This window comes from Brachionichthys hirsutus, chromosome 17, assembly GCF_040956055.1.
Source record: "Brachionichthys hirsutus isolate HB-005 chromosome 17, CSIRO-AGI_Bhir_v1, whole genome shotgun sequence".
In the NCBI taxonomy this organism is placed as follows: Eukaryota; Metazoa; Chordata; class Actinopteri; order Lophiiformes; family Brachionichthyidae; genus Brachionichthys; species Brachionichthys hirsutus.
In genome coordinates, this window is record NC_090913.1 from 7049547 (window position 1) to 7073042 (window position 23496).

At 41.3% G+C, this 23496-nt stretch overlaps 1 protein-coding gene across 1 annotated transcript in view; it reads left to right on the forward strand.

The window, feature by feature from the left end:
- ntn1a (netrin 1a) overlaps positions 1–23496 on the forward strand; it is a 43771-nt gene that overhangs the window by 1972 nt on the left and 18303 nt on the right. The window contains exon 2 of the mRNA XM_068750975.1: positions 22384–22572. Coding sequence (XP_068607076.1) covers positions 22384–22572 — 189 coding nt within the window. The remainder of the gene's footprint in view (positions 1–22383; positions 22573–23496) is intronic.

A 23496-nucleotide genomic window follows, 5' to 3' on the forward strand; every position in this document is an offset into this window, starting at 1 on the left:
AAAGAAGAAAATGAATTTGTGAGAGGTTACTAGAGGACAGATCTATGAAATAAATTAATCGTATTGCTGTATCCCATGCGGTGTGCGTCACAAAACATCCCACATATTTAGAGAAGTCCAATTTCCCAAAAATGTGCTTTGATTGTTTCCATTTGTTGATTATTTTAAAAACCTAATCCCAGATTTGTTTGTACTCACCATCGTCCTGCCTGTATAGAAAAGTCTTCGAATTATCAAGACTTAAAAGACTTCATGTGGATCTGGTTTCTGCTGGTGAAAATGTTCCATGATGGGACAGGAAGACAGATTTTGAGGTTTTACTATTTCCTTTTATACTCAAACACAAATTTTCATATGTAGCATTCTTGAGGTCTGTGCAGACTGAAGATCCATATTGCACAACACATGTCAGCCGCTGTTCAGAACATTCTTGCGTTCTGGTGTTGTTCATCGCTCAACCTCGGGCGTATCTTGCCTGGCAGAAAGGTGGTTCTAAATCAACAGATTGTCCAGAACCACAGAAATGTTCTATGAGTGGTTCCTCACATATATGTGTTTAAAGAAATTGGTGAAAGTGACACAAGAAATTTTATATTCTTTAAAATTCTGTTGAATTTCGGATAACAATTATCTGAGTGATTTTCTCTTCGCATTGTCCGGCCTTCATGTTGACATCAGTTACACTTGTTTTGTGTTGTAGAAACATTAGACACATTTTTGGATACAAAACACTTTCAAAATTAATTTCAAGTGACTTCACAGAAATAACGCAAAGGAAAAGGAGATTTAAAAAAAATGTGTTTACATTCCAAACATTCAGACATAAATAGGAACAAATAAACATCACTTGCTCACTTGACACCTCATTTGTTACTGAAGCGGAACAGGGATGAAACATTTTATTTCATTAAAGCCTACGACAGGGTGTGTGACACACTAAAAAAAACCCAACAGATCTCAAAAAGAATATAGTAGTTTGTGTAGTGAACATGGGAAGAGGAGTGTTTAATAGATGGGAAGGAGGGAATCTTGTCAATCATTCAGACACCTTTAAGGATCTCCTGTTAATCTGAGTGTTTGTTATGCTGCTGTTAATGAGCATGGAGTGGAATCTCATATGAATGTGGTTATCACTGAACTGTTGGGTTTGCCACCATTTGGAGTCAGAAGTGACGTGAGCATCGACTCCTCCAAGACTCCCTGACCTACACAGCGCCCCCCCCCCCCCCCCAAAAAAAAGAAAGAGGTCTGTCTCAGTGTTTCTCCTGAAATGCACTTTGCTTATTGCTTCCATTTGGGATATTAAAGGACACTCGTGCGATCCTGAGTGTGCACTTTGATCCATTTGGGTTATTGAGTCTCCACTGCGGAGGAAAATATTTTAATGCAGTGATCAAAACAGCCAGCACCACATAGACGTGACGGAGGCCAGGTTCAATCTGGCTTCTAAATGTTAGGTTACGTTTTTAACACTGTATGATGGAGAATGACAATTGTCAGAGAGTCCCTCCTGGAGAAAAAGTGTTTCGCAGCAAACTAAATGGACGTGCAAATCCTCCACAGCTACCTCATTTTCAGATTTGTGCTGTTGAGTTGAGGTGCTGGGTGAAATTCAGGAAGTTGACGATAAGGAAGGCATCTTGAAGACATATAGAATAAGTGAATTCGTGCTACACCACAGAGAAAAGCAGGAACAGAGAAGATGAATGATAATAGTGAAAAGAAAATATCTTTTATATTTTTTTTTTGGTGGTGGGGTTGAGAATGATGAGGAAAATGTGTGAGGCAGAGGAATAAGGAAAAAGAGGCTGTTGTCTTTTTTGAGAGGCCCCCTTGAGCAGACCAGTGTGAATCTAAAGGCTGTAGAGACAGAGAGAAAACATTTTCTTCCTCTGAGAAATTCAGAGGTCTGTCATTTATTCAGTGATGAGGAAGAGATTTACTGGAAGCTTCTTCCCCGCCTTGCCGCTGTTTCCAGAAACAAGATTCCCTCTCTCCCAACGAGGGATGATTTGGACAGAACTCCACAAATATGTGGTGCAGAAAAGTTGCGCGATTCAACGCCTGTTAATCGTTTGAGCTTTGAAGCTTCAGAAATGACGAGATTTTATTGGGATGCATTTATAACTTACTAAAAGATCCGCTAAATGAACAAATCCTAAATGTCACCATCGGACGTCCGTCAGGTGCCGCAATCGTACAGCAATGCCGAAAAGTCGGATGAATAAAACGTCCTGGGTTTTTCTTTTCATTCAATTTTCACGGTGGGCAGGTGCATGCTGTCTGATGCTTGAAAGGAAGAAAATGCATCAGTTTGAATATCCTGTCTCAGTTTCACATTTCACACAAGAAGTCAGATATCGCACCGTAATGACGTCTGACTGTTCAAATACGAGCTCCTCTTTGAGATAGATTCTGTTTTCTTCAGTGGGTTGTTAACAGTCATCCGGTGTCCGTCAGACAAAGTCAAACCAGACGGGGAGAAAAGTGATGTTCCACAAGCCTCTGTGCGGATGTGTTCTTTCTATCATGTTTGATTTTGACTTAACTGAAGTTCTGGTTAATGTTTGAGCTGCTCACCGTGCACCTTCGAAAACCGGCACCCTTTATCTTCAAAGGTGCCGGCGGGATGCGTTGTTATTCCGGCCCTGGGAATAAAGTCACTGAGCAGCTCTGCACTTTGCACTGTCTTAGTCTTCGTCACCTTCGCTTGTTCTTCAGTTAGCACCTACCCATTTGTGGCACACACCTGTGGGAATGCACAAATGCACACGCTTACACACACAAACAGATTTTGTCCTTCTGGTCTTTAGCCGCTAGTTTAAATGGGGTGGGTGGGGGTGGGGTGGGGGGGCGGGTGGCCTCTCACTTCTCTCTCGCCTGAGCTCTTATCAGTGTTTATGACTCGTTTTGTAAACCGCCATGAACTTAAGCTGTGCATGGTCCAGACAGCCGGTTCACGGCTCTGCCTTAGAGTTTGAGATCTGTTGTATCTCTCAAACAGACAGAAACACAGCCACCGAGCCAGCATGTACTGTAAGCAAAGCGGATGGTACAGTATATCAAGTGCTGTAACCACACCAAATGTAAAAAAAAAAAACAGCTACACACTCCCCTCCCAGACTCTCACACAAGTACAGTGGGAAGGTATTAATGATGACTTACTGAAGTATACATTTTTCAGTTCACTGGAAACTGATGAAATGCTCATTTGTGGCCAGTGACTCAAGAATACGTAGCGTGTGAGTGTGAATCTGATTCTGATTCTGATTCTGATGAGGGGTCAATGTGAGAAGCCCGTCATACTGGTCACTGCTAATTTACTGACCGCATATGACCTGATGAAGACTTCTGCACTCACGGGCACATCTAGGATTTTTCTAAATTAAGAGCTACAAATTATTTACAGTAGTCTTTCCTCAGGAAAATGTAAGTACAGTACCGGTACTTGGTATTTACTTCCTGTATTCATGCTTGACTTTTTATGCTTGTAATTAACCACAACCTTACATGCATTAGAGCAGACGATCTAAATGTAAAAATTTGTTGTGGGTTGTTGTTTAATTTCTTTTAGCTTGTGAAGTGAAAATAGATTTATTTGCTTGGATGGTGATGGTGATGGGGGGGGGGGGGGGGGGGGGTTGTCCTTGTGGCCTTGAAACCTCTGAAAAAGCCTGCTGGAGCAAAGCTGTCGGCCGACTTGAGTCGAGCTTTGACAGACAGAAAAGATCTCTTCTGGTTTTCAGCACGAGTCTTACATCTGGTTTTGGAGCGCTTACCAAACTATTTGTATTAAGTGATAATGATGATTTAATGAAGGCATTTAACTCAAAACAGCTTTTGCAAAACTTCACCTCATAGCCAGGACCAAACATGAAATAATTGAGACGCCAGCGTTTGTCAGCAGTCCTTGGTATTAGTTGTTGCTTGTCTTGAGGTCTCTATAAAGAATTTTCGATTACATTGCAGGCTTCCTGAGATAATACATTCTGGCATGCCTTAAAGAGCAGAAATTATTACATTTCTTAAATAGGATAATATAGGGATAAAAAAGGTGAAATGACAAAGTGTGTTTGAGCTGCAGAGACACACAAGGAAGGCTCATCAAACTGAAATATAAATCCAGAATACTTCTTTAATTGTGTATAACTGCGTGTTTTCTGATATCAGCGGTGCAGAACATTTTCATTACAGTCTACTTGAGTGCCTTTGACAAAGTGCCGGTGGCGTTGCTTGGAGGATGGAAAGTGTTCTCTTGTCAGAAAGGAGAAAAACGTGTGTGAAATTTCACAGCCGGTGTGACTCTTTTTGAGTTAGAGGTCCTGTGGGCTAAGTGAACATTTCTGCTGCCATGGATCCGTTTCATTGCTTTGGCTAAAGCACGTAATGCAGCACATACCCTGCTCACAGTGTGAATCCACACCTTCAGCCCTGACCATTTATGAGTGCGTGTGAATAGGTGTCCGCTCACAGGCTCACACCAGTTATGGAATCTCAAGCTCATGTTTGAGAAGTGATTTGGCCGGAAGCCATATTTGTGCAAAGAAAAATGAAATTGCTTTACTCAACTGGCTTCTGGCCTTGCACTCACTTCCTCTTGTTACTCTCGCTGGGGCTTGAGCTCAACACGGACTGTTGCTGGTTTATCACAACAGTCGGCCTGGCCAGAAACTCAAATCGTCGTTATAATCTTTCTCCTATTTGCCCTGATCGGGTGAAGATATCCTCTGTGCAGCCGGTCATAATTACGAGTGCCAATCTTTGCTTCTTCGTCCTGTCCAAAAAAAGTATGGCTTTTGGCAGTATGGCTTTCTGAGGCAGCTCAGGGACATGCAGCTCTTTACTATGCTGTTTTTATTTTTTCAGGTAAATTCTCAAAAGGGAACCCTGAACATTTCTACATGCTTTAGGTTTTCAGCAATCTCAATCCACAGATATGATGTGGGCTTTCTTTACAGCTGACGTGGCTTCATTATTTTTATTGGAAGGCAACCTTCCTTGATAAAGCTGATCATTTGTTAACTTAAGTTCAAAATTATATTCAAGTATGACTTAGGATCGCTCCCAAATATCTGGAAATGTGTTGTGAGCTGCAGACAGATGTTTGAAAAACAGTAAGGATACGTCACGATGATCAGAAAGGGTGATTTACCATGACCTGGATGGCAGAGAACCGACACGGACTAAGGATGCACCAAGATCCTGACACATTTCAACACACACACGCACACACTGCTCAACAGGTTTCTTCTCATGTTTAATCCCGCCATGACAGACACACGCAAGATGCTCCACTCAGTCTCTGTCGATACCTGTCCATGCCATCCGACACCTACTGGATTGTGTTTGTGCACGTGCATGCTTGTCATGGTGTTTCCATGTGTCTCTCTTCTGTCTTAGAGGTTGTAATTGTGTGTGAGAGGGCAATCGTTTGTGTGTGTGTGTGTGTGTCTCTGCGTCTCCACAGTCTGTCAGTAAGCCTTTACACAAACAGTAATTGTGTCCTTGATGTGAGGAGCTATTTAGCACCTGGGGAGACAACAGTTAATGAATTAAATGGTGACTTTCTGCCGTAGTGAAAGCTGAAATTAGTGAAGGGAGGCTGTTGATCAGTCTGTGAGCGGGAAACAAGGAGAGGTTGAGAAGTAGCGAGACAAAGGTGTAGTATGCGCACTGGAAAATTTTTGTTTGAGCAGATTCCATATTATTAAGGGTAATCAAAGCCCAGTCCAGACAAATAAGAGCCTGATGCAATTACATGGAGTGAACAGAAGATAATGTTCTGGCCAAGCCTTTATCGCTATGTCTGAGATTTGAATATGTTGATGCGATTTTAAAAGGTCCAGTCTTATAGAAACTACAGCTGGACACAGTCTGTACATAAACAGCACAGAGGGATTTACTCATCACCGCTCATTGTCTAAAGAATGCTTTACTGTATGCAACCCAGCGATTGTGTTGCTTTATCCAGAGGAATAGGATAGGATCCGCCGATCCGCGATCTACAAGGTGGAGAAGTGGCTGCGGCATCGTGGGGTAATTAACCCGTTAAAGAGAAAAGTGTGGTGATCTGAGGGGATCTCAGGTCTCCTGAGACCTTGATGATCCACACTTTCCTCTGGAGACTGATGCGGACCTGGTGTTTTGGGAGAGTTCTTGATTATGGTTGGATGAAAGGGATAGAAACAACGAGCACAAATAAATCCACTGCACTTTCTCCGCAGAACACTGTGTATTTGTCACTTTCTGTCTGTATCTTTGTCAGTTCCATTTTCACTGTGAAGCAAACTTCAGAGACAGAGATCATCTCCTCTTCTGTGCCCTTTGGGTGACTTGGAGTGATTAGATGATCCAATATCGATGTAATATCTGAGATTGCTGCATTTTTCCTCTCCTACTTTCAGCAGGCGCTGAAGTTGGTGCTGCGTGTGTTGCTGCATTATGCTACAATTATCCAAGTCTGTTTGCACTTTAAAAAATGAAAGCCTTGGCATGGCTTGATTCGACTTTTCTATAATTTCCTGTTAGCTGATGGGGCCGTAACAATGTCAACACCAACAATGAAAAAAGACGCCAGACAATAGTTTATGTGTGTGAGAGACAATAAAATAAAATACAAGGGTGGCTTTTATAATTGCAACGGCTCAGAAATGCCATTTTGGCGACAGTAGCGCTGCAATCTGACAGGACCACCTAGTACGACCCAATGCCTCAGATCCGAATCATGGGTTCCTTTCATTCACAGCTATAGATGATTAATACTTGGATGATCAACACAGCAGCTTGCCCCCCCACACACACACACACACCATTTTTTTAAATCACTGTTCATGTGATTGTCATCTGAGAAAACTGCAACCAGCTGGATCCTGCCTCTGAGGAGTGGTACGTCCGCAGCGGTTCATTTTGCTGTAAATATGCACTGTCGACTCCGGATATAGTTTATGTTCCAAAGGGATCCTCCACAATGGCAATGGACGGAGCATCCATATGTCCTTTTTCTTGCATCTCTCTCTCTCTCTCTCTCTTTCTGAGTTGCAGTAAGCACCTGCGACAGATCAGGCAGAGTCCAACAATCTTATTTGGCGTCAGACAAGCTCGCACGCTGCCAGAAAAAAACATTCCGGCCCTGGAATTGTGTGTGCGTGTGTGCTGAAAAGCTGAACATGATTTATAGGAGATGTCTTTGTCTTTCCCATATAAGTCACGGCACAGGCTGAGTGTGTGTGTGTGTGTGTGTGTGGTGATCTGTCTTTGTAACCAAAATAATGACTACATTATGCTGCGTTTCCAGGCAGTAGGTTGAGATGGTTGCACAAAGAGATATCAGTCAGTAGAGGTCAGTACAAAGTAGACAGTTTTACAGTCATCTCTCGGAATGCATCATTTGTCGGCGATAATTTTTCAGCGATTACTGTGTGGGAGTTTCTAAATAAGTAGCAATGATCAAAATAAATAGATTTGTCTCAAACCAGGGGCAAAATATGATTCTGTATTTTGAAGCATGTCATTACTGCTACTTCCTACCTATGTATTTCCTGCTGCGATGTTTACATGCCTGCGGCCATGTGAAGTTGAATGCAGATTTCTGGCAGGGCACTCAGGCTAGCGTTTACAGGGTCGTCTCAGTTTACCAGAGCTAATTATGGGTTAATCTATCACCAATTAGCTCTAATAGATAAGACACTTAGCGAAGTGAGAGGCTGTCAATCCACACTTTCTCTCGCAGTGACAATACACGAGAACGACCCGTGTTCATCCCTCCGTCTTTCAAGATGGCAAAAAAAAAAGGCAATGGAGAGCACAGAATGGAAGAAAAGATGTCTTCTTGACAATTTATGGCAGAAATTAATTCCCAAATCGGGCCCCTGTTGGATTTCGCTGTAGTTAAGTTTTGCAACTGAACGACATAGGTGTTAAAACCTGGGTTTGTTCTTTTGCTCTAACCTCAAGAGACGCTTGCATCCATTCAAATGATTCTACATCAGGTCTCTGTAGATGTCCAGATGTCCATCAGATGTTAAAGAAGAACCTGGAGAATACATTTAATCTCCCCTTGGAGCACCCCTCCCTTATTTTGGCTGTGTTTTTCTTACTTCTCCTGTGCAGTCAGGGCAGGTCGTTGGCTTGAGATGAAAGTTGAGGTGCAACACAAGGGATAACTGATGGGAGATGATTCTCGTATCTCCACGGGTCATGTAGGAAGTCAGGACAAGTGAAAAAAGAGGTAGATGGATTGTTCGATGGAGTCCAGCCAGAGGCAGCCTTCCGGGGTGAGCCCGCTCCCGATGCTCTCCTCCTTTGCCCCTTTTTTCACCTGGGAGCTGAGGGAGGATTTACAGTAGCTGATGCAGACTTTTTCCAAACAGTAATCTGCTGCTTCTTCAAATATTTTTATTGCAATCTTTTTTTTAAAATCTAAATTAAGCTCACTTTTATAACAGAAACTCTGTTTCCTGCCTGAAAGTTCGTAATTTCATGCAAATGTTAGTAAAGTCAACACATCCTGTCCTGTGATTCAACTTTAAGCATCAAGGAATAAAGACAAAATATTTTTTTTCACATATATTGCAAATTATTAGGACATAAATAGATTTTTCCTGGCAACAAGGTAGACCTCTGGTATTTAACTCTCCAAATAAGCCATAGTATTTCATTTAATAAAATAAACTCATGAACTGATTGATCTATTATTCCTATAATAGATTGGATTATGAAATTCTGAGGCAACATTTTGCAGTGGTATTTGTAGACACATAGCATTACTTTACTTGCTTTATCCTGTATACATCAACTTTGAATGAGCAAACCAGAATGAGGTGCTATACTCTCACAATCAAGGATTCTTTAGAGGATTTTTTTTTTAATCAAAATAATTAATAAGGTTTAATGAATGAGCTCTCCGATAAAGGATTCTTAAAGACTCTCACGTTTGTCCTGCCTCTGGTGACAGCCACCGTTTCATTATCCAGGACGCATTACGCAGGACACGTTCTGCCTCTCGAGGTTTCTGGCAGCAGTTTCCATCGCATTGAGAGGGAATTTTAATTAACCCAGAGCCCCAATAATGAACGTGGCCAGTGAAAAAATAAAGAATGAAGTAATCGCAAACACAGACGCAGAGAAAAAAAGGAACAGAGGAGTTGAATCTAAGGAGAAGAATAACAGTGGCGAGGGGTTGAGTCGCTGCCTTGGCCAGTGACCTCATCGAATGCGACACCTATTTTGTCAGAATAGAGGATTGAATATTTTGGACACAAAAGAGTACACTGGGTGTGTTGTCAGTGTGTTTTCAGGGTTGTTTTTCTGCAGATGTATTTTCAGAAGTATGCAGCCGCAAAAAGTCGATCAGTCTTAGCGTGATCGAGCTGATTCATATCAGATGTTGTGGATCGGTGTAGAATTCATTCATCAGCTGCAAGATGTTAAAGAATCTGCGAAAGAGGTCAAACTATTTTCTGAAGTCATTTTCATTAGATTCAGTTTAAGTGGCCTATTTGATAATTGCAGTGAATTTTCCAGGCTCATGCAGCAGCAACAATCATCCTGTAACTGAGCGTCAACCTCCTGCCAGAGCAAATATAAAAGAATATCTACAGAATCAATAACACACTGGCGGTGATATTATTCTTGACAGAAATTACACAAACACTTACACTTCACTGGAGAGTACAGTGTGTTCTCAGCCTGTCCGATCATAATAGTCGTAGAAGTTAAGAGCAGGAAATAGTCATAGCGGGGTTTTTCTTTGTGCCCTTTAACCATTTATCTTGCAGAATCACCAAAATTCAATATTGTTTTATTACGCTGGGGTTGGCTCACCATCAAATTAGTCGAGATAAATTTGTTATTGGAGCTGGATCCTTATTGCTGCTGATCAATTACGCTACTGTATTTGCAATATTGACCATTTGGCTGTACTGTAGAGGTATATGTGAAATGTGTAAATATTAACATTTCCATATCTTTTCTTTCTTCCTCTTCTTTATTTCTCCTTACCTTAATTGCATTCTGATCTATTTTATACATTTGTACCATTCTGTCCATTTTGCATTTCATAATTTATTAATGCTATTCAAATGTGCACCGAGGTCTGAATGACAATAAAGTGAGTCTGATATAGCATTTTAAAAAGCACAAAGTGTTGTGTATTTATTGCACTGTGCTGTCATTTGTTGTAAAATATTTGCATCTTTTTTTTGCCTTTCAAATAATCTTGGTTAGTATTTAAAAATATATTTTTTCTTGCAAATAAATCCAATTAGATTACAAGTGGTTCAGATTATTATTTGGATGAAAATGTTGAAATGATTAAGGACATTCTAAACTGAGTTCAGGAAATTGATTTTAAGCATTTCATTGCCTCTGTAATGAACGCAGTCAGCTGCAATGCAGTCAGTGACAAAAGACAGAATAGTGGCTATAAATTTTCAGTTTCATATTATCCTCACATCTGTTTTTAGTTATAGTTACAGTAAGAAAGCAGCACAAACAGAGTTATATATCTTCCTTATCCCCTTTTTCTGCCTACCTTATTTTACGAGATCTTCAGCCAACTGTCACAATGTCATTACTGTAGTAATACATTGAAGAGGTGCGACATAGAAAGCAGTTAAAGGCTTTGATGGTGAACTTCTTAAAGTATTTTTTTAAAGATCCACTCAGTGAGGAGAACGATCTAAAATGAGCTGCGCATTGTGTCTCACGATAGCCGAGTAGAAACACAGCAAAGGTTTCTTTGGATGAAAGCGAGTGAACAATATAAGGGGGGCAGAAAAAGAGACAATAAATGTGTCTTGAAGCGAAGGAACTATGCTGTGGGGTTTCAGATTTATGGTTTTCAGCAGCTTCCCAATCTCTCCCTCCTCTCGATTGGAGACTCGGTGGCAAGAAGTCAAAAATGTACGAATACACACCCGCAAACACACACTCCTGCACACACATCCTCAGCTGCAATTCTCTCATCCTTCCCCTGTACACTGCTGTCTGCATGAAGTCTGCTTTTAAGGCAAGATGCAGACGATGATTACTGACTCCGGGTTCTCATTGAGCTCGGCTGAGAAACTTCGAAAGTCTCTGATGGCACATTGGGACACCCCAGCCTCGCTAGCTGTTTCCAATGTCACTTACACAAATTGTGCGTTACTGCTTTTCCGTGTGTTCATGTGGGAAAGGTTGTTTTTCTTAACCCTACATCTACTGGAGATCCACTAGATTTCTGCTGACGCTGCTGGCAGTTATTCATTCATTCATTCTTTCATTCTTTCATTCATTCACCGTCTGAACCGCTTTTGTCCGTTACCGGCGGGGTCCGCCCCGGACGAGCCACCAGTTCATCGCAGGGCTGCATGGAGTTACATTATAATTATTTTTCATGCAGCTTTCTCCTGATTTGATTTGTGTGAAAACTGTTTCCAGAAATCCAGCAAAGTGGTGTACAAGCAAGCACATACAAAGCACCACTGCCGGATGATACTAGATGGTCTTTTCACTAATAATGTCCTGGGCAACATGAAGTCATGGCAATTTCAGAGGAACCTGCCCCCATGAAAAAATGCTTCTAATGATTGTCAGGTTGTAAAACGCCACAAAAGGTCAGGCGTGAACTTCAGTTCACTGTGAGCTCCGCCAGGAGAGAGGGACACAGAAGGAGCAGGAGGGAGAGCTGCTTCCATTTTTGACATAATAAGAAGTCTTAGTCGAGATTTATTTCTTTTCCATTTCATTTCACCATTCCTTCATTCCCCTTTGTACTATATGAACTTGCGGTGCATATAATTTAACTTCCCTGCTCTGCGTTTGACTGCTCAGCTGAAGCTGTTGTCATAGCTTGTAAAATTTATGGAGAAATTTGACAGGGCACCGTACACTTATGACATCTGCAGTCGAGAAGACCCAGAGGAAGAAAAAGAAAGGAGGAGGAGGAGGAGGATGAGGAGGTGGGCCGTGGCCCATTTCGGAAGAAGAATGGGGACTTAGTAATGGGGACTTGACAAAGGAATGTAGGGGGGGGTGTGATGTTCAGGTCAAAGGTTTCCCACCTGCTTAGCACCACCACAGTTCTGAGGTTGCTAACGAGCCTACAATTAGATTGTGCTGAGCAGAGCTTAAATGAAGCATTTACCAGCGAATGAGAGGAAGCCGTGGTGTTTCTGCAGACGAGCATCCTCTCCAGAGAACCGTTTGTTCTCGTTACAAGAATGAAACCGTAATAGACAAGTTTTGACTTATACTCCAAATACTTGTTTAGTGTTAATTACAGCTTCATAAACTTTGAGGACCGCGTTGGGTCCACCCAGTAATTGTTCTAAATATTGTGATATTATTTATTTTTTTTCTATCTTCTTCAGCCAAGAAATTGCAGAAATTAAGATTTGCAGGATGAATAGAAATAACTCCAATCTACCTAATCAGCTCCATCTGGGGAAGATGAAGTTGTGATTGGATTAGAAATGCCAGAACAAGGTTTAACACGTGCCAGAGGAAAGTACCGGTACCAGGATTGGCTTTGTGCAGAGTCCTTTTAATTAGAGTGGAAATCATGTTTCCAAAGATTCATCTGCTTTTCCTTAACGCTGGGAAATCTTTCCAAATGTGAGATATTGAGCAGCGTCTCCCACAGGGCTCGTCTTCACAGCAGTGGGAATTCAAAGGGGGGAAACAGAAAAAGAAAGCAGAAAGAAGATGAGAATTTTTGTCTCTTTCGCAGAAAACACACTCAATCTTTTCCTGCCCAAAGGGCCAAATTAGCCCCTCTAATCTTCTAATCATATAATCTTCAAACACAGTTTATTTTTCTTAACTCACATCTGCCAATCAGCGTTGGCTGACTGCATTCTGGCCTATACTACGGTTTAAACATTTCTGGAGCGGAGTGACGGCTTTAATTGCAGAGACTGTGGGGTAATTATCATTCACAGTTATGAACGAGTGCGAGTTAGGCCTGTGTAAGCTCTGTTTCGTTGTCTAGTGCTGATGGCACAGGCCCATCCCTGTCAGCCCGAAGGCGAGGAACGCACAAGGCGACCTGCCAGGAGTTAGGTGAACCCTAAACACCACAGATCTGCTGGTCCCATAGAAACCAAATCTCACACAGTAAACAGACTGGAGGTGATGTTTGACTGATATGTAACCCCCCCCCCCCCAGCCTTGAAAGCCAGAGTTGTGTTTTTGGGATGTCCAGGCAGCAGAAACGGGTTTAGGTAGTGACAGGATTAATATACTAGATAAGAAAAGCTGGTGAGAAACCTTGGTATGCGTGGCCTTGATTGGTCGATGGCAGTGAGCTCCGCTGCGGTGACACACTGATGGCAGAAAGAAGCGGCTTGTTTCGAAAATCCGCGCTTACTTTGTAAAGGAAACTGCTCCATCAGTCAAACGCGATTAATGTTTCACCCCTCTCACTCAAAGTCCTCGAGAAAAGACTCTCCTTTAAGTGAAAGCGCGGATTTCTTTTTTTTTTTTTTTTTTTTTTTTTATATCCTCCGGTTCAATCTAGTTCGCTTCAATCTTCATCATCCTAAAGAAAGACCATTGGCTATCATGCCAGGGCGTCCTTTCACACATGCTTATGACCATTGAGGTGATACTGTATTATATTGTCACACAGCAGAGCATTGTCTGCTACAGATTGAGTGAGCATCGCATCGCTCCTGAAGCTGTCAGTCCTTCGCACTATTAAGACAGCTGCTCTTAGTGGGTATTGTGGGGGCTATGTGGACCCGACAGGCCTAAGGAATCTTTTTCATCCTAAAGGGCCTTTCACTCCTATCGCTCTGAATAGGACCTGCCAGTGTCATCCTCCAGCCATGGCATTTTTATGGCACAGCTGACACATACACAACAGACTCTCGCCAGCCCCTCTGTGGTTCAAGCTGGGCTCCTTTTATTCCTGCACTGTATGTCAGCAGTTTTGTTTTTTTTCCCAGAGACATGAATCGGAGGAGGATATTTTCCAAGCTGTGCCACTTTATCATTGTCTCGTGCGGGAGAGACACAAACTTCTAAAAGTGATGGACGCGCACACTCACACAGGTGCACACACACACACACACACGCCTTCTCGCTGTGCTGTAAACGGCACTCAGGCAAAAGACCTTTGATTATACAGCAAATGGATGCGCCACTGATCACAAGCCAGCCCTTTTACAAACCGGCCTATTATGCCATCTCAGTGTGGGGTGGAAGTGTTGCATGGCCCTGTGGCTACGGAGGGTGTGTGTGTGTGTGTGTGTGTGTGGCTGAGAAGTGGTCCCATGCTGTGCTGCCTAACGAGAGGGCAGGTCAGCCATTAAATGGGCCCTAATGCGGGAAATTGGAGGCCATTAGGCCTTTCTTTGTTGTCGTGCCTCTGTGTGGCTATGGTTAGACTCTTGAAAAAGGAAAAGCTTTATTAGCCTTCACATGAATACAGAAGTGAATATATGGGCCATTTAGCTCGGCATGGAGCAGGCTGGCCTGCTTCTGCATGGTCGAGGCGCTGTGTGTAAAAATGTGATGCATATTTTAAAGCGGTTATCACAGACACACAGGTTTTGAGGATGCTTCGAAACACTTGCAGGTGAGAACGACAGGAGGCAAGTGTTCGCTCACTTGCAAATACAATATCATTATTTTTTAAATCTCTTTCACTGGGCATTGAGGAGCCAACACAGTCAGTTTTATGCAACTAACAATAAGCGATTGCGTGGCCAAAATGAATGAACTGATTCCAAGATTTCAGATTTGAACTTTTTTAGGAAACTTTTGCTGCAAATGAAAATTAGCAGTGGTGCAGAAACTGTAACTGTTTATTTCCGAAAGCCGCTGCTATTACATATATAGCAAACTGTATATACTGTATAAAAATATGAGTATCATAGTGACATAAAATACTATCAGACCTTTTCCCCTCTTAATAACAAAGTGAAATTAGAGCAAAAGTTGTGGAAATGACATCAATGTTTACAATAATGATTATCGGGCAATACATGCAAGACACAGTTTTTCTTGATACAGGTGCTCGTCGACTTACGGCCTGTGCGACTCCAGACTGCCCGACTTTATGACCGCACTCGTCTGTTGTTTTTTTGTCTGTTTACGAGGTGTTTTTTACGACACACCGGAAAGCGAGTGAGCGAATCGAGTAACAGTTTGTGCCGCCTCACCCACGATGCCTGCGAAGAGGAAATTGAGAATAAATCACAGGATACCAAATAATAATTAATACTGTATTCACTCAAACACGTCAACGTTTTGCTGTTTGATATCAGAGAGAAATTTACAAGGTTCTGTTTATCAGCTTATTTCAACCGCCTAGATTAAACAATTATTTTAACAAACATCATTGGAAATGTTTACATGAAAAGAGGACAACTGCAACACACAAGCCCACGTGGTGAAATACTCACAAATGTTGATCCATTTTTGTTCATCACCAGATATTAGAGCTAATCTTGTGTTGTAGGCGGTGCATCGCTATCAAATGCGGCTCTGCTGGTATTTGCTTGCAGGCTGCTGTAAATCCATTGCTTTAACTTTGGCCTTCACTCCGTTGCTAATAGCTTCATGAGGGATCTCTTCTAGCTCTGGGCTAAGGCAGATCTCTAATTGCATTAGTCAGATAATCAGACTACACTTTATCATCCGCTGACAGAGTGTGGTCTGCACAGGGAATGTGATGAATTATAAGAAAAAAGAAAATAGAGAATGCACAAATAAATAAACGCCGTGAACGATGTGAAAATGTGAGGCCGTCTGACAGCAAATGGAATCTGTCCACTGGAGATCAGTTCTCACTGCATATTTAATCTATGTCTGATAACCCTACAGGACAGATGCATTTTCTCTGTGGCTTGATCTCTTATAGGCAAACCTGTGAGAGTCAATCTTGTGATTTAAATAACAGCAGATGGCTCACTTTCCCTTTGTCTGTCCGTCTCTTGTTTCCTTTTCCAAACTTCCTTATCACTCTCTAAATTCTTCTTATTCTTATTCTTCAGTCTTGGCACAGTTTCTGTCAGGCAAACGGCTTATTAAAAATACAGCCGCTGTGAGACATGGCTTTCTCCGGGAGCAGCTGAGATCCAGGGTTTAGTTGGGGTCATTAGAGACGGAGGGAAGAGGACTAGAGGGCTCACAAGGGGCTAAAGTGCTGCATCTAATTGGATGCAATAAAGGAGTTAAATTAGTCTGACATAATCTCTGCAGTGGGCAGCTCGTGTCTTCTTGCTTCCTTCTTCCCACTCGCCTGCACCCTTTCTGCTTCACCCCATAGTATCTCAGCATTCCCAGGGTGCTGACCAGATCCCTGCACCCAGACATGCTGACCTGAAACTCCCCCACACTCTCCCCTCCACCATCGTGCATTCTGCACCGCCCCAAGTCTCTTTCCATTCTTGCCTGCAGTGCCGTTTGCCCTTCGTGTGTTTCCGTGCTCTGTGCAGTGTACTGAGGCGAGTGCACGGAGTGAAAATGAATGTTTGCCAAGTTGCTGAAATGTTTTATCCTTTTACATTTTCAGCAGATGGAAGGGTGCAGCCACTTCCATCTATGGTTTGGTAAAACTTTGCATATCGCTTTGCAAAATTCATTGCCACAATTTCATTTGATTGCTGGTGGTACTTTGTTCCCAGTTGGAGGTTTTATTTGTGGAAAAAATAACAATATTTTTTGCCAGAGCACAGAAAGCATGGCATTTAACATTTCAGAATTAGAAGCAAATTATTGAAAAACATAAAGCAAAGGCTTGTAAAATTAATATAATTTGTAAAGACACTTGTTTCTTTCTTTGCACAGTCAGTGTGGCAACAGATAATTAAAGATCAATTATCTAAAAATCAAAGAGCCAAGAAGCTGTCAGTCCTTCAAATGCCCTCAACAATCTTCTTCTTTTTTTTAATCCCGTCTGTATCATTCCGATGTCTGGTTCAGTGAATCCAAAATAAAATAAAAGACAACACTGTTCCATATTGTTGGAGGTTAATTATACAGTTGTCATGATTTGAAGATAATTTATTGGACAGGCAGATCTTAGTTAGAATAAATATAAATGTTTATGTCATTTCACATCATTCAGCATTGAGTTCCATTGAGTTATTTGGTTGTTGTAGGAGAAACAGTCATTATCAGTGATTATTTCTTCAGTCAAACACAATCATTGGTGAAGCGCAAATGCTCATATTTGTGGTCCAACTCTGACGCACATGTCAATAAGATAGCGATTGTAAATCATTCTCCACTGACAAAATATCAACACAGTATTCATCTGGCCATAAAATGATTGTTATGATGAGAGTGAGTTCAAGAAGACGTTCCAGAAACTAAAGATCATTCCTGCTTTATGTCACTTCTTGCCAAATGTTTTCCCATCACGGTACTGAGAGTAATTTATATTCTGAGTGTCTGTTTATGAGTAATAATTATCTAAATGTGTGGGATCATTGTCTCCTTTTATTCAGTAATTAGGATGCAATGGCTTTTTTTTTTTACCACAAACATTGAACTAGAATTATCTTCGACTAATGTTTTGAGGTTTGACACAATACTATATATTCAATTATTGTACAGCAAGTACAAGAGGTACTTTTTAACTTCATGGAATTTAGATGGGATTACTGTGCTTTTAGAAACGTCATTCTTTAAATATTTTACCTGTAAAGCAAAATAGCATAATAAAAGCATTTTGTTGATTATCAGTAAGGTTTAAAGTAAATGCAGTATCTTCTAAGTGCTATTTACTTGGCGCTATGCTTCTTACAACAATGCAATAATTTGCCATCAATAGAACGAGGAAAGATTGTCTATTGAAAAATTATGTAATAATAATTTAGCATTGTCTTGTTGTTTTTTAAATATCCGCATCAGAAAACAGTAAAGTGTCTGACAGCAAAGTATCTGCAGTATTCTCCATACATCTGTAAAACTATAAAAACAATCAAATGTGATTATAATTAAAGAAAACCATTTAATAGAATATATTGTCTTATGAGTGTCCGTCTTACACATCCGTCTCTCTCGATTTTTGGATGTGTCAAGTTATTCCAGATATTTTAAAACAATGTTTAAAAACGTTTTTGCAATATTAAAACTAGTGAGTTTTTTTTTTCTTCTACCCTTTTTATTTTTATTTTTAGATGTGCATGAGGGAGTGAAGCAGTAAAATCTTGCTGCATTTGCTGCTCATGAACAGACTCCCCTTGGCGTTTGTGTAATAATTGGAGGCAGTACTGTAAAGCGGTTTTCTATCCTCTTTCTATTAAAAGAAATAAAAACTCTGTGAGACCCTGTGACCTATGACCTCTCCAGACCCCACAGAAAGACTAGAAATACATTTTGGATTGACAAAGAAAACCATAGTGGCACAGTGTCAATACTTTCATACTTAATATAGCTGTAGTTATTTTAAAATACGGCTTTTATTGTTCTTTTTTATTCATTTATTCCTTTAAATTCTCTAAGCCTGTGCTGACAATTCTTAACTGCAGGCTTATAAGTACAGGATGACAAGCTTAACCGCAACCTCTGTCTCTGTTGCTTGAAATTTTCCTCTAATTAGTGGAAGAAAGGCTGCCTGCGCACTGTCTGCATGACATGGGTCAGTTGATAGAGGATGGGAACCTCTAAACAAAAATTAATTTGCCAACATTTCCAAAACACAAGACACTGTCCCGAGGCCCAACTGCTTCTGGGGATTCACTGGTAAATACTTAAAATAACAAACAACAGGGTGAAATTCTGCCATTTGAGGTTGAAACACCTGCAAGATTTAAAATTAGACAGCTGTGGTCCGTCTAACAGGAGGTGTTGAAAAGCTTGAAGTAAACTTCACCTTCTCCATCTAATACAATTACTCTTGTTTAAAAGGTATCAGTTCGCACTTCTTTTTACTGCTCACCTGCGGGAGGTTACAGCTGGGTGCCGACACACTAATCCAGTCTGGGGCGGTTAACGTGATTGGAAACAGGTCAAATACTTTATGGTAAAAGTAAAGTAGTCTTTGTTTTCATGAATTAATGGAAATGACGCTCACTTAAACTGTTAAAATGTTTAAAATGCATTTTCCCTCATTCACAAATCCAGGTAAATGTCCTTGTACAATTTTCTCATTTATGTCACCATGAAAACTGGCAAAAGAAATGATGAGATGTCAGCTTGTACAGTTAGCCAATAATGATCTGATGATATCTCGTAACAACAGTAAAATAATGGTTCATTTCACATGTTTATGCCCTACCATACAAGATGTAGTCAATTCCCTCAAAATCTCCTCCTCCTTAAAAACTACTAAACAGTTTGTTGTTGTTTTTTCACACTTGCTCTGCAGAGGTCCTTAAAGTATGCATTTGTTGATTAATTTAGGAAGAGTTGAACTTTCTCAGAATTTTCATGTAATTTGACTCTTATTCTCTAATGACATTGGCATCCAAACTGGATGTTTCTATGCCTTTAGACACAAATGTTGCAGTTATATTTTAAAAATATGTTCATATCCCGTTATTTATGAACAACTGATGTAATATTTTATTGCTATATTAGGATTAGGAACATGTTTTCAAACTGCAATTGCCTCAGTAACCCATAGGTTTAAATGTAAGGGAGAATTCTGGCTCGTCTGCCTCTCAGGCTGGGATAGAACGGAACACAATCCCGATTTTTTTTTCACCTCATATCTGATCTTAATCCTTGACTGTTCACATTCATCTCTGTAGATGAGTCGTACAGTATATGTCATCACTGTGAACATATCTGTGCCAAGATCCCACAGTTGTAACAAGCTGATGATGAATAACTAAAAATGCATTTGGCATGCAGGTCATTCATACAATAGAGATGCAGGCCTTCAGTTTTTTGCATTCTTTACCATGTTGGCACAAGTGTCGTGATGGTAGATTTTTAGACTCCCTGTAAGAATGCAAAAACAGGATTCAATTAGAGTTTCTTCCCTGATGATATATTTAAGTCATTATTTGCACAATGGGAAACTCAAAGGAAAACACCCATAACTGAAAGGCAAGGATTTCTGCTGTGATGTCATAGGAAAGCTCACAAACTCAGACAAACTGCATAATGGCTAAAAAAAAAAAAAAGAGGCATTGTGAGGGATAGTGTGTGAACATACTCATATCGTGCAGTCAGCGAGTTGATGTAAAGTGCCTCTCACTCATCCCCATTATCCCACACAATTCCTTATGGATCATGATACGTTCAAACACAATGCGGCCTCCTGCTCCACACCTTCACATCCAGCAAGCCTCCCTGGACAACAGTGTTATCCTCACTGGGGTGTCGTAGTCCAGCAGCGTAGAATTCCTCCGGCATCATTTTTGGAGTGCGTGAAGCGGCCTTTATAGTTTAAAAGAGACATGTCTGAGGTCTGCTGTCATCATCGCTATAGTGATCCCTGTTACCTGCAGGCACTTTCAGAGAGAGCTTTCAATAGTCCTTTCCACACAGAGAACTAATAATTCCTCTGAAAAAGATGATGGAAAAGTTCCATTATAATTCCAAAAACAATAGACAATAAAAAAACAGCAATACATTTTTTTTTTCAAACTGACTGATTTTATTTGTGCTGCAGACTCTTTTGATGTTAGTTACACTTTTCCTGTATTTGCTGCATCACTACTGAGAAATGACCCTGGAGTAATTTTGAAAGGTAGACAGCCTGCTCCTCTTACATGAATACTGTTTTGTGGATCCGTGTAGAACAGGAGAGCTTCAAAAACATTGTTGTGTGAAATGCAAGATATTTTTTTGAAGCAAAGTTTAAAAAAAAACAACTTTTTGTTTTCAGCAAAGCCCGGCCTTTTGTACTTACAGCTCGGATATAACTCCAGCTCACATCTTTCCATACAACACTAATCATTTCAGAACTGTCCACTGTGTGCCGTTGACCTCTGTGGACAAAATAAAAGCCAATTTTCTCACAAAATTGTCTCAGAAGATGAAGAATCTCATCTTTCGTGCAGAGGCACGGGGTGGTGTTCCAACCAGCTCATCTGCAGAATGGAAGGCTAGTAACATGAATCATGTGTAAATAATGTTAATCTGTTTCACGTTAAGGAGAGGATTGATCTAAATTCAATCATGTGAGCCCACAGGACACGCGAGAGAAAAGACAATCAGTTTATCCTAAATGTAATTATATAGTTCCTGAAAATCTACTGTAAACATTCTAATCTTGTGGTCTTGTTGCATTAAAAGAGTTGATTTCTTTATCTTCAGTCTTTACAAAGAGGTGTGTGTGAGGCAGGAAGAGAGAACAAGCAGATACACATCCTTAATTAACACCCTGCTGTCTTGCAGGGAAGAAAGTCACGACTGATAAGACAAACCGTGTGTGTGTGTGTGTGTGTGTGTGTGTAATGTCCCCTGGGGTACAAATATCTAAACTTATTTTTACTCTTCTGAATATATGTTGCTGCACATGTATGTGTATCTTATAAAATACATTGTAATTAATTAGCTCCTTGGAGTGGAGTCCCACAAGTCCCAAACAGAAACACACACATTGGACAACGATCACATGCACACATGCAAACACACATCCCAGGTTGATACAAAACCTTTATCTAGTATGATGGGGAACTGATGAAAAAAAAAAATCTGTGTGGAGAGTTGGTGCAGGGAAACAAGGAGAGATGAGCCAATCAGAGGACAGCAGCTGGATGCAGATAACCCCTGTTTCCACACAGTGCAGTAAACACCCAAACGGTTTCAGAAGTGCTTGTTAATTATACATGAATGTGTCTGCAGTGGTGGAGGAGGAGGACTGGCGTCTCAGCCGGCCGGCCTTAATGAAGTTGCCAGAAAGTCATGAATAAACATCTGCTGGCTAATTAAAGTCAGTGTCGGCAACTGTATCCGTCAGTAAACAAGTGGTAGTGGAGAGTCTCTCACAGCCTCAAAGGGGATGGGCAGGGAATGAAGGAATGGTAATACCGAGCCTTCACGTTCTGTTTAGCATGATTCGGACCCTGGAGATGTGCCGAGATCTTTGAGTAAAATATTGCAAGAAAGAAAAAGTCAGGAGAAAGGTGTGGGTTTTTTTTTTTTGTGTATTTAAGACGGAAAAAGGAGTGGAAAAGGTAGGGAACTTATTCTGCAACAAATCAGACAAACAAACAGACACGAAAATGGCGATTACACTCCGTTTGCTTGCTTCAAATGTCAGGGCATCATCACACATGATGGAAAACGGCGAGGGCAGCATTAAAAACTGATGCCAGTTCTGTACTCAGTGAAAGCATTCACTGTGAGATATGAAACGTGAATTAATTTACTAAATCCGATGATGATTCGTTACCATTTACTGACCTGGTAGCAACGTTATAATTATGTTCTGGCACAGGTTGCTGCTGTAACCTACAGATAAAGTCATCTGTTATATTATTTACCCTACAGCTTGTAACTGCAACCTCCATGCACGACGGTGTCGTTTCAACATGGAGCTGTACAAGCTGTCTGGGAGGAAGAGCGGAGGAGTCTGCCTCAACTGTCGCCACAACACAGCGGGACGCCACTGCCACTACTGCAAGGAGGGCTACTACAGAGACCTGTCCAAGCCCATATCGCACAGGAAAGCCTGCAAAGGTACAGTGCTCTTGTTTTTTTGTTTTTGTTTTACTGCCCACACTTACTTCTAACTCCTTACTGTAAGATGCTGACACGATTACAATCACACTCTATTCAGATTTTATATGGAACAGTTTAAATAAGTCTCTCCATTCTGTCTCGCCCTCATTTCCCCTCTCATTTGGCAGAGAGGACGAGGGGGTCTCTTGGGATTGTGGAGGTCGTGGTGGTATGGGTGGGTCGGGCTGGGTGTTCCCTTATCGACAGTTGAGTTATTTGGTTTCATTCGAGGAGTTGGGAGGGTTTGGGGGGGGGGGGGGGGGGGGGGGTGAGAGGACAAGCAAAACAAACAGCCGAGGTGTGAAGTGATCTCCGATACAGGTCAAAGACGAATACGAACCCAGGAAGATCGGTGAAAGGGCGGCAGGACGGAGAGCAAAGAAAGGGAGACGACAAAATTCATGTTCAGAGCAAAGAGATTGAAAGATGGGACAGGCGGAGGGAGGGTAAGAATGAGAGGAAGAGTCGAAGGCAAGGAGAGCACACCCCCACACAGGTGTGCTCACTACTAAGTGCTGGATGAATCGGCTGCCATCAGCCCTCACCATGGCTAATAAGGGTGAAAGAAAGAGAGAGGGTATGTTTTCTCACCTTTTCTATACCTGCAGGGAACGATAGCAGGAGCTGATCCCTGTGCAAACAAGTCCAGAGGCGCCTCAGAATCGCGCCATGTAGTTACAGCTTGCACACGAATACACAGAAATACATGCATACCTGTTTGAAGGCTTCAAATCTAAGGGCAGGCGATGAGGGAATATTAGCCGTCTGCTGACAGTTTAAGCCTGAGTTTTCTCATATCATTCGCCAGGCAGTAAATAAATAAACGGACCTATCAATCAGTATGACAGAAGGCATGTCCGAAGCGTGAAGCATCGGCAGAAG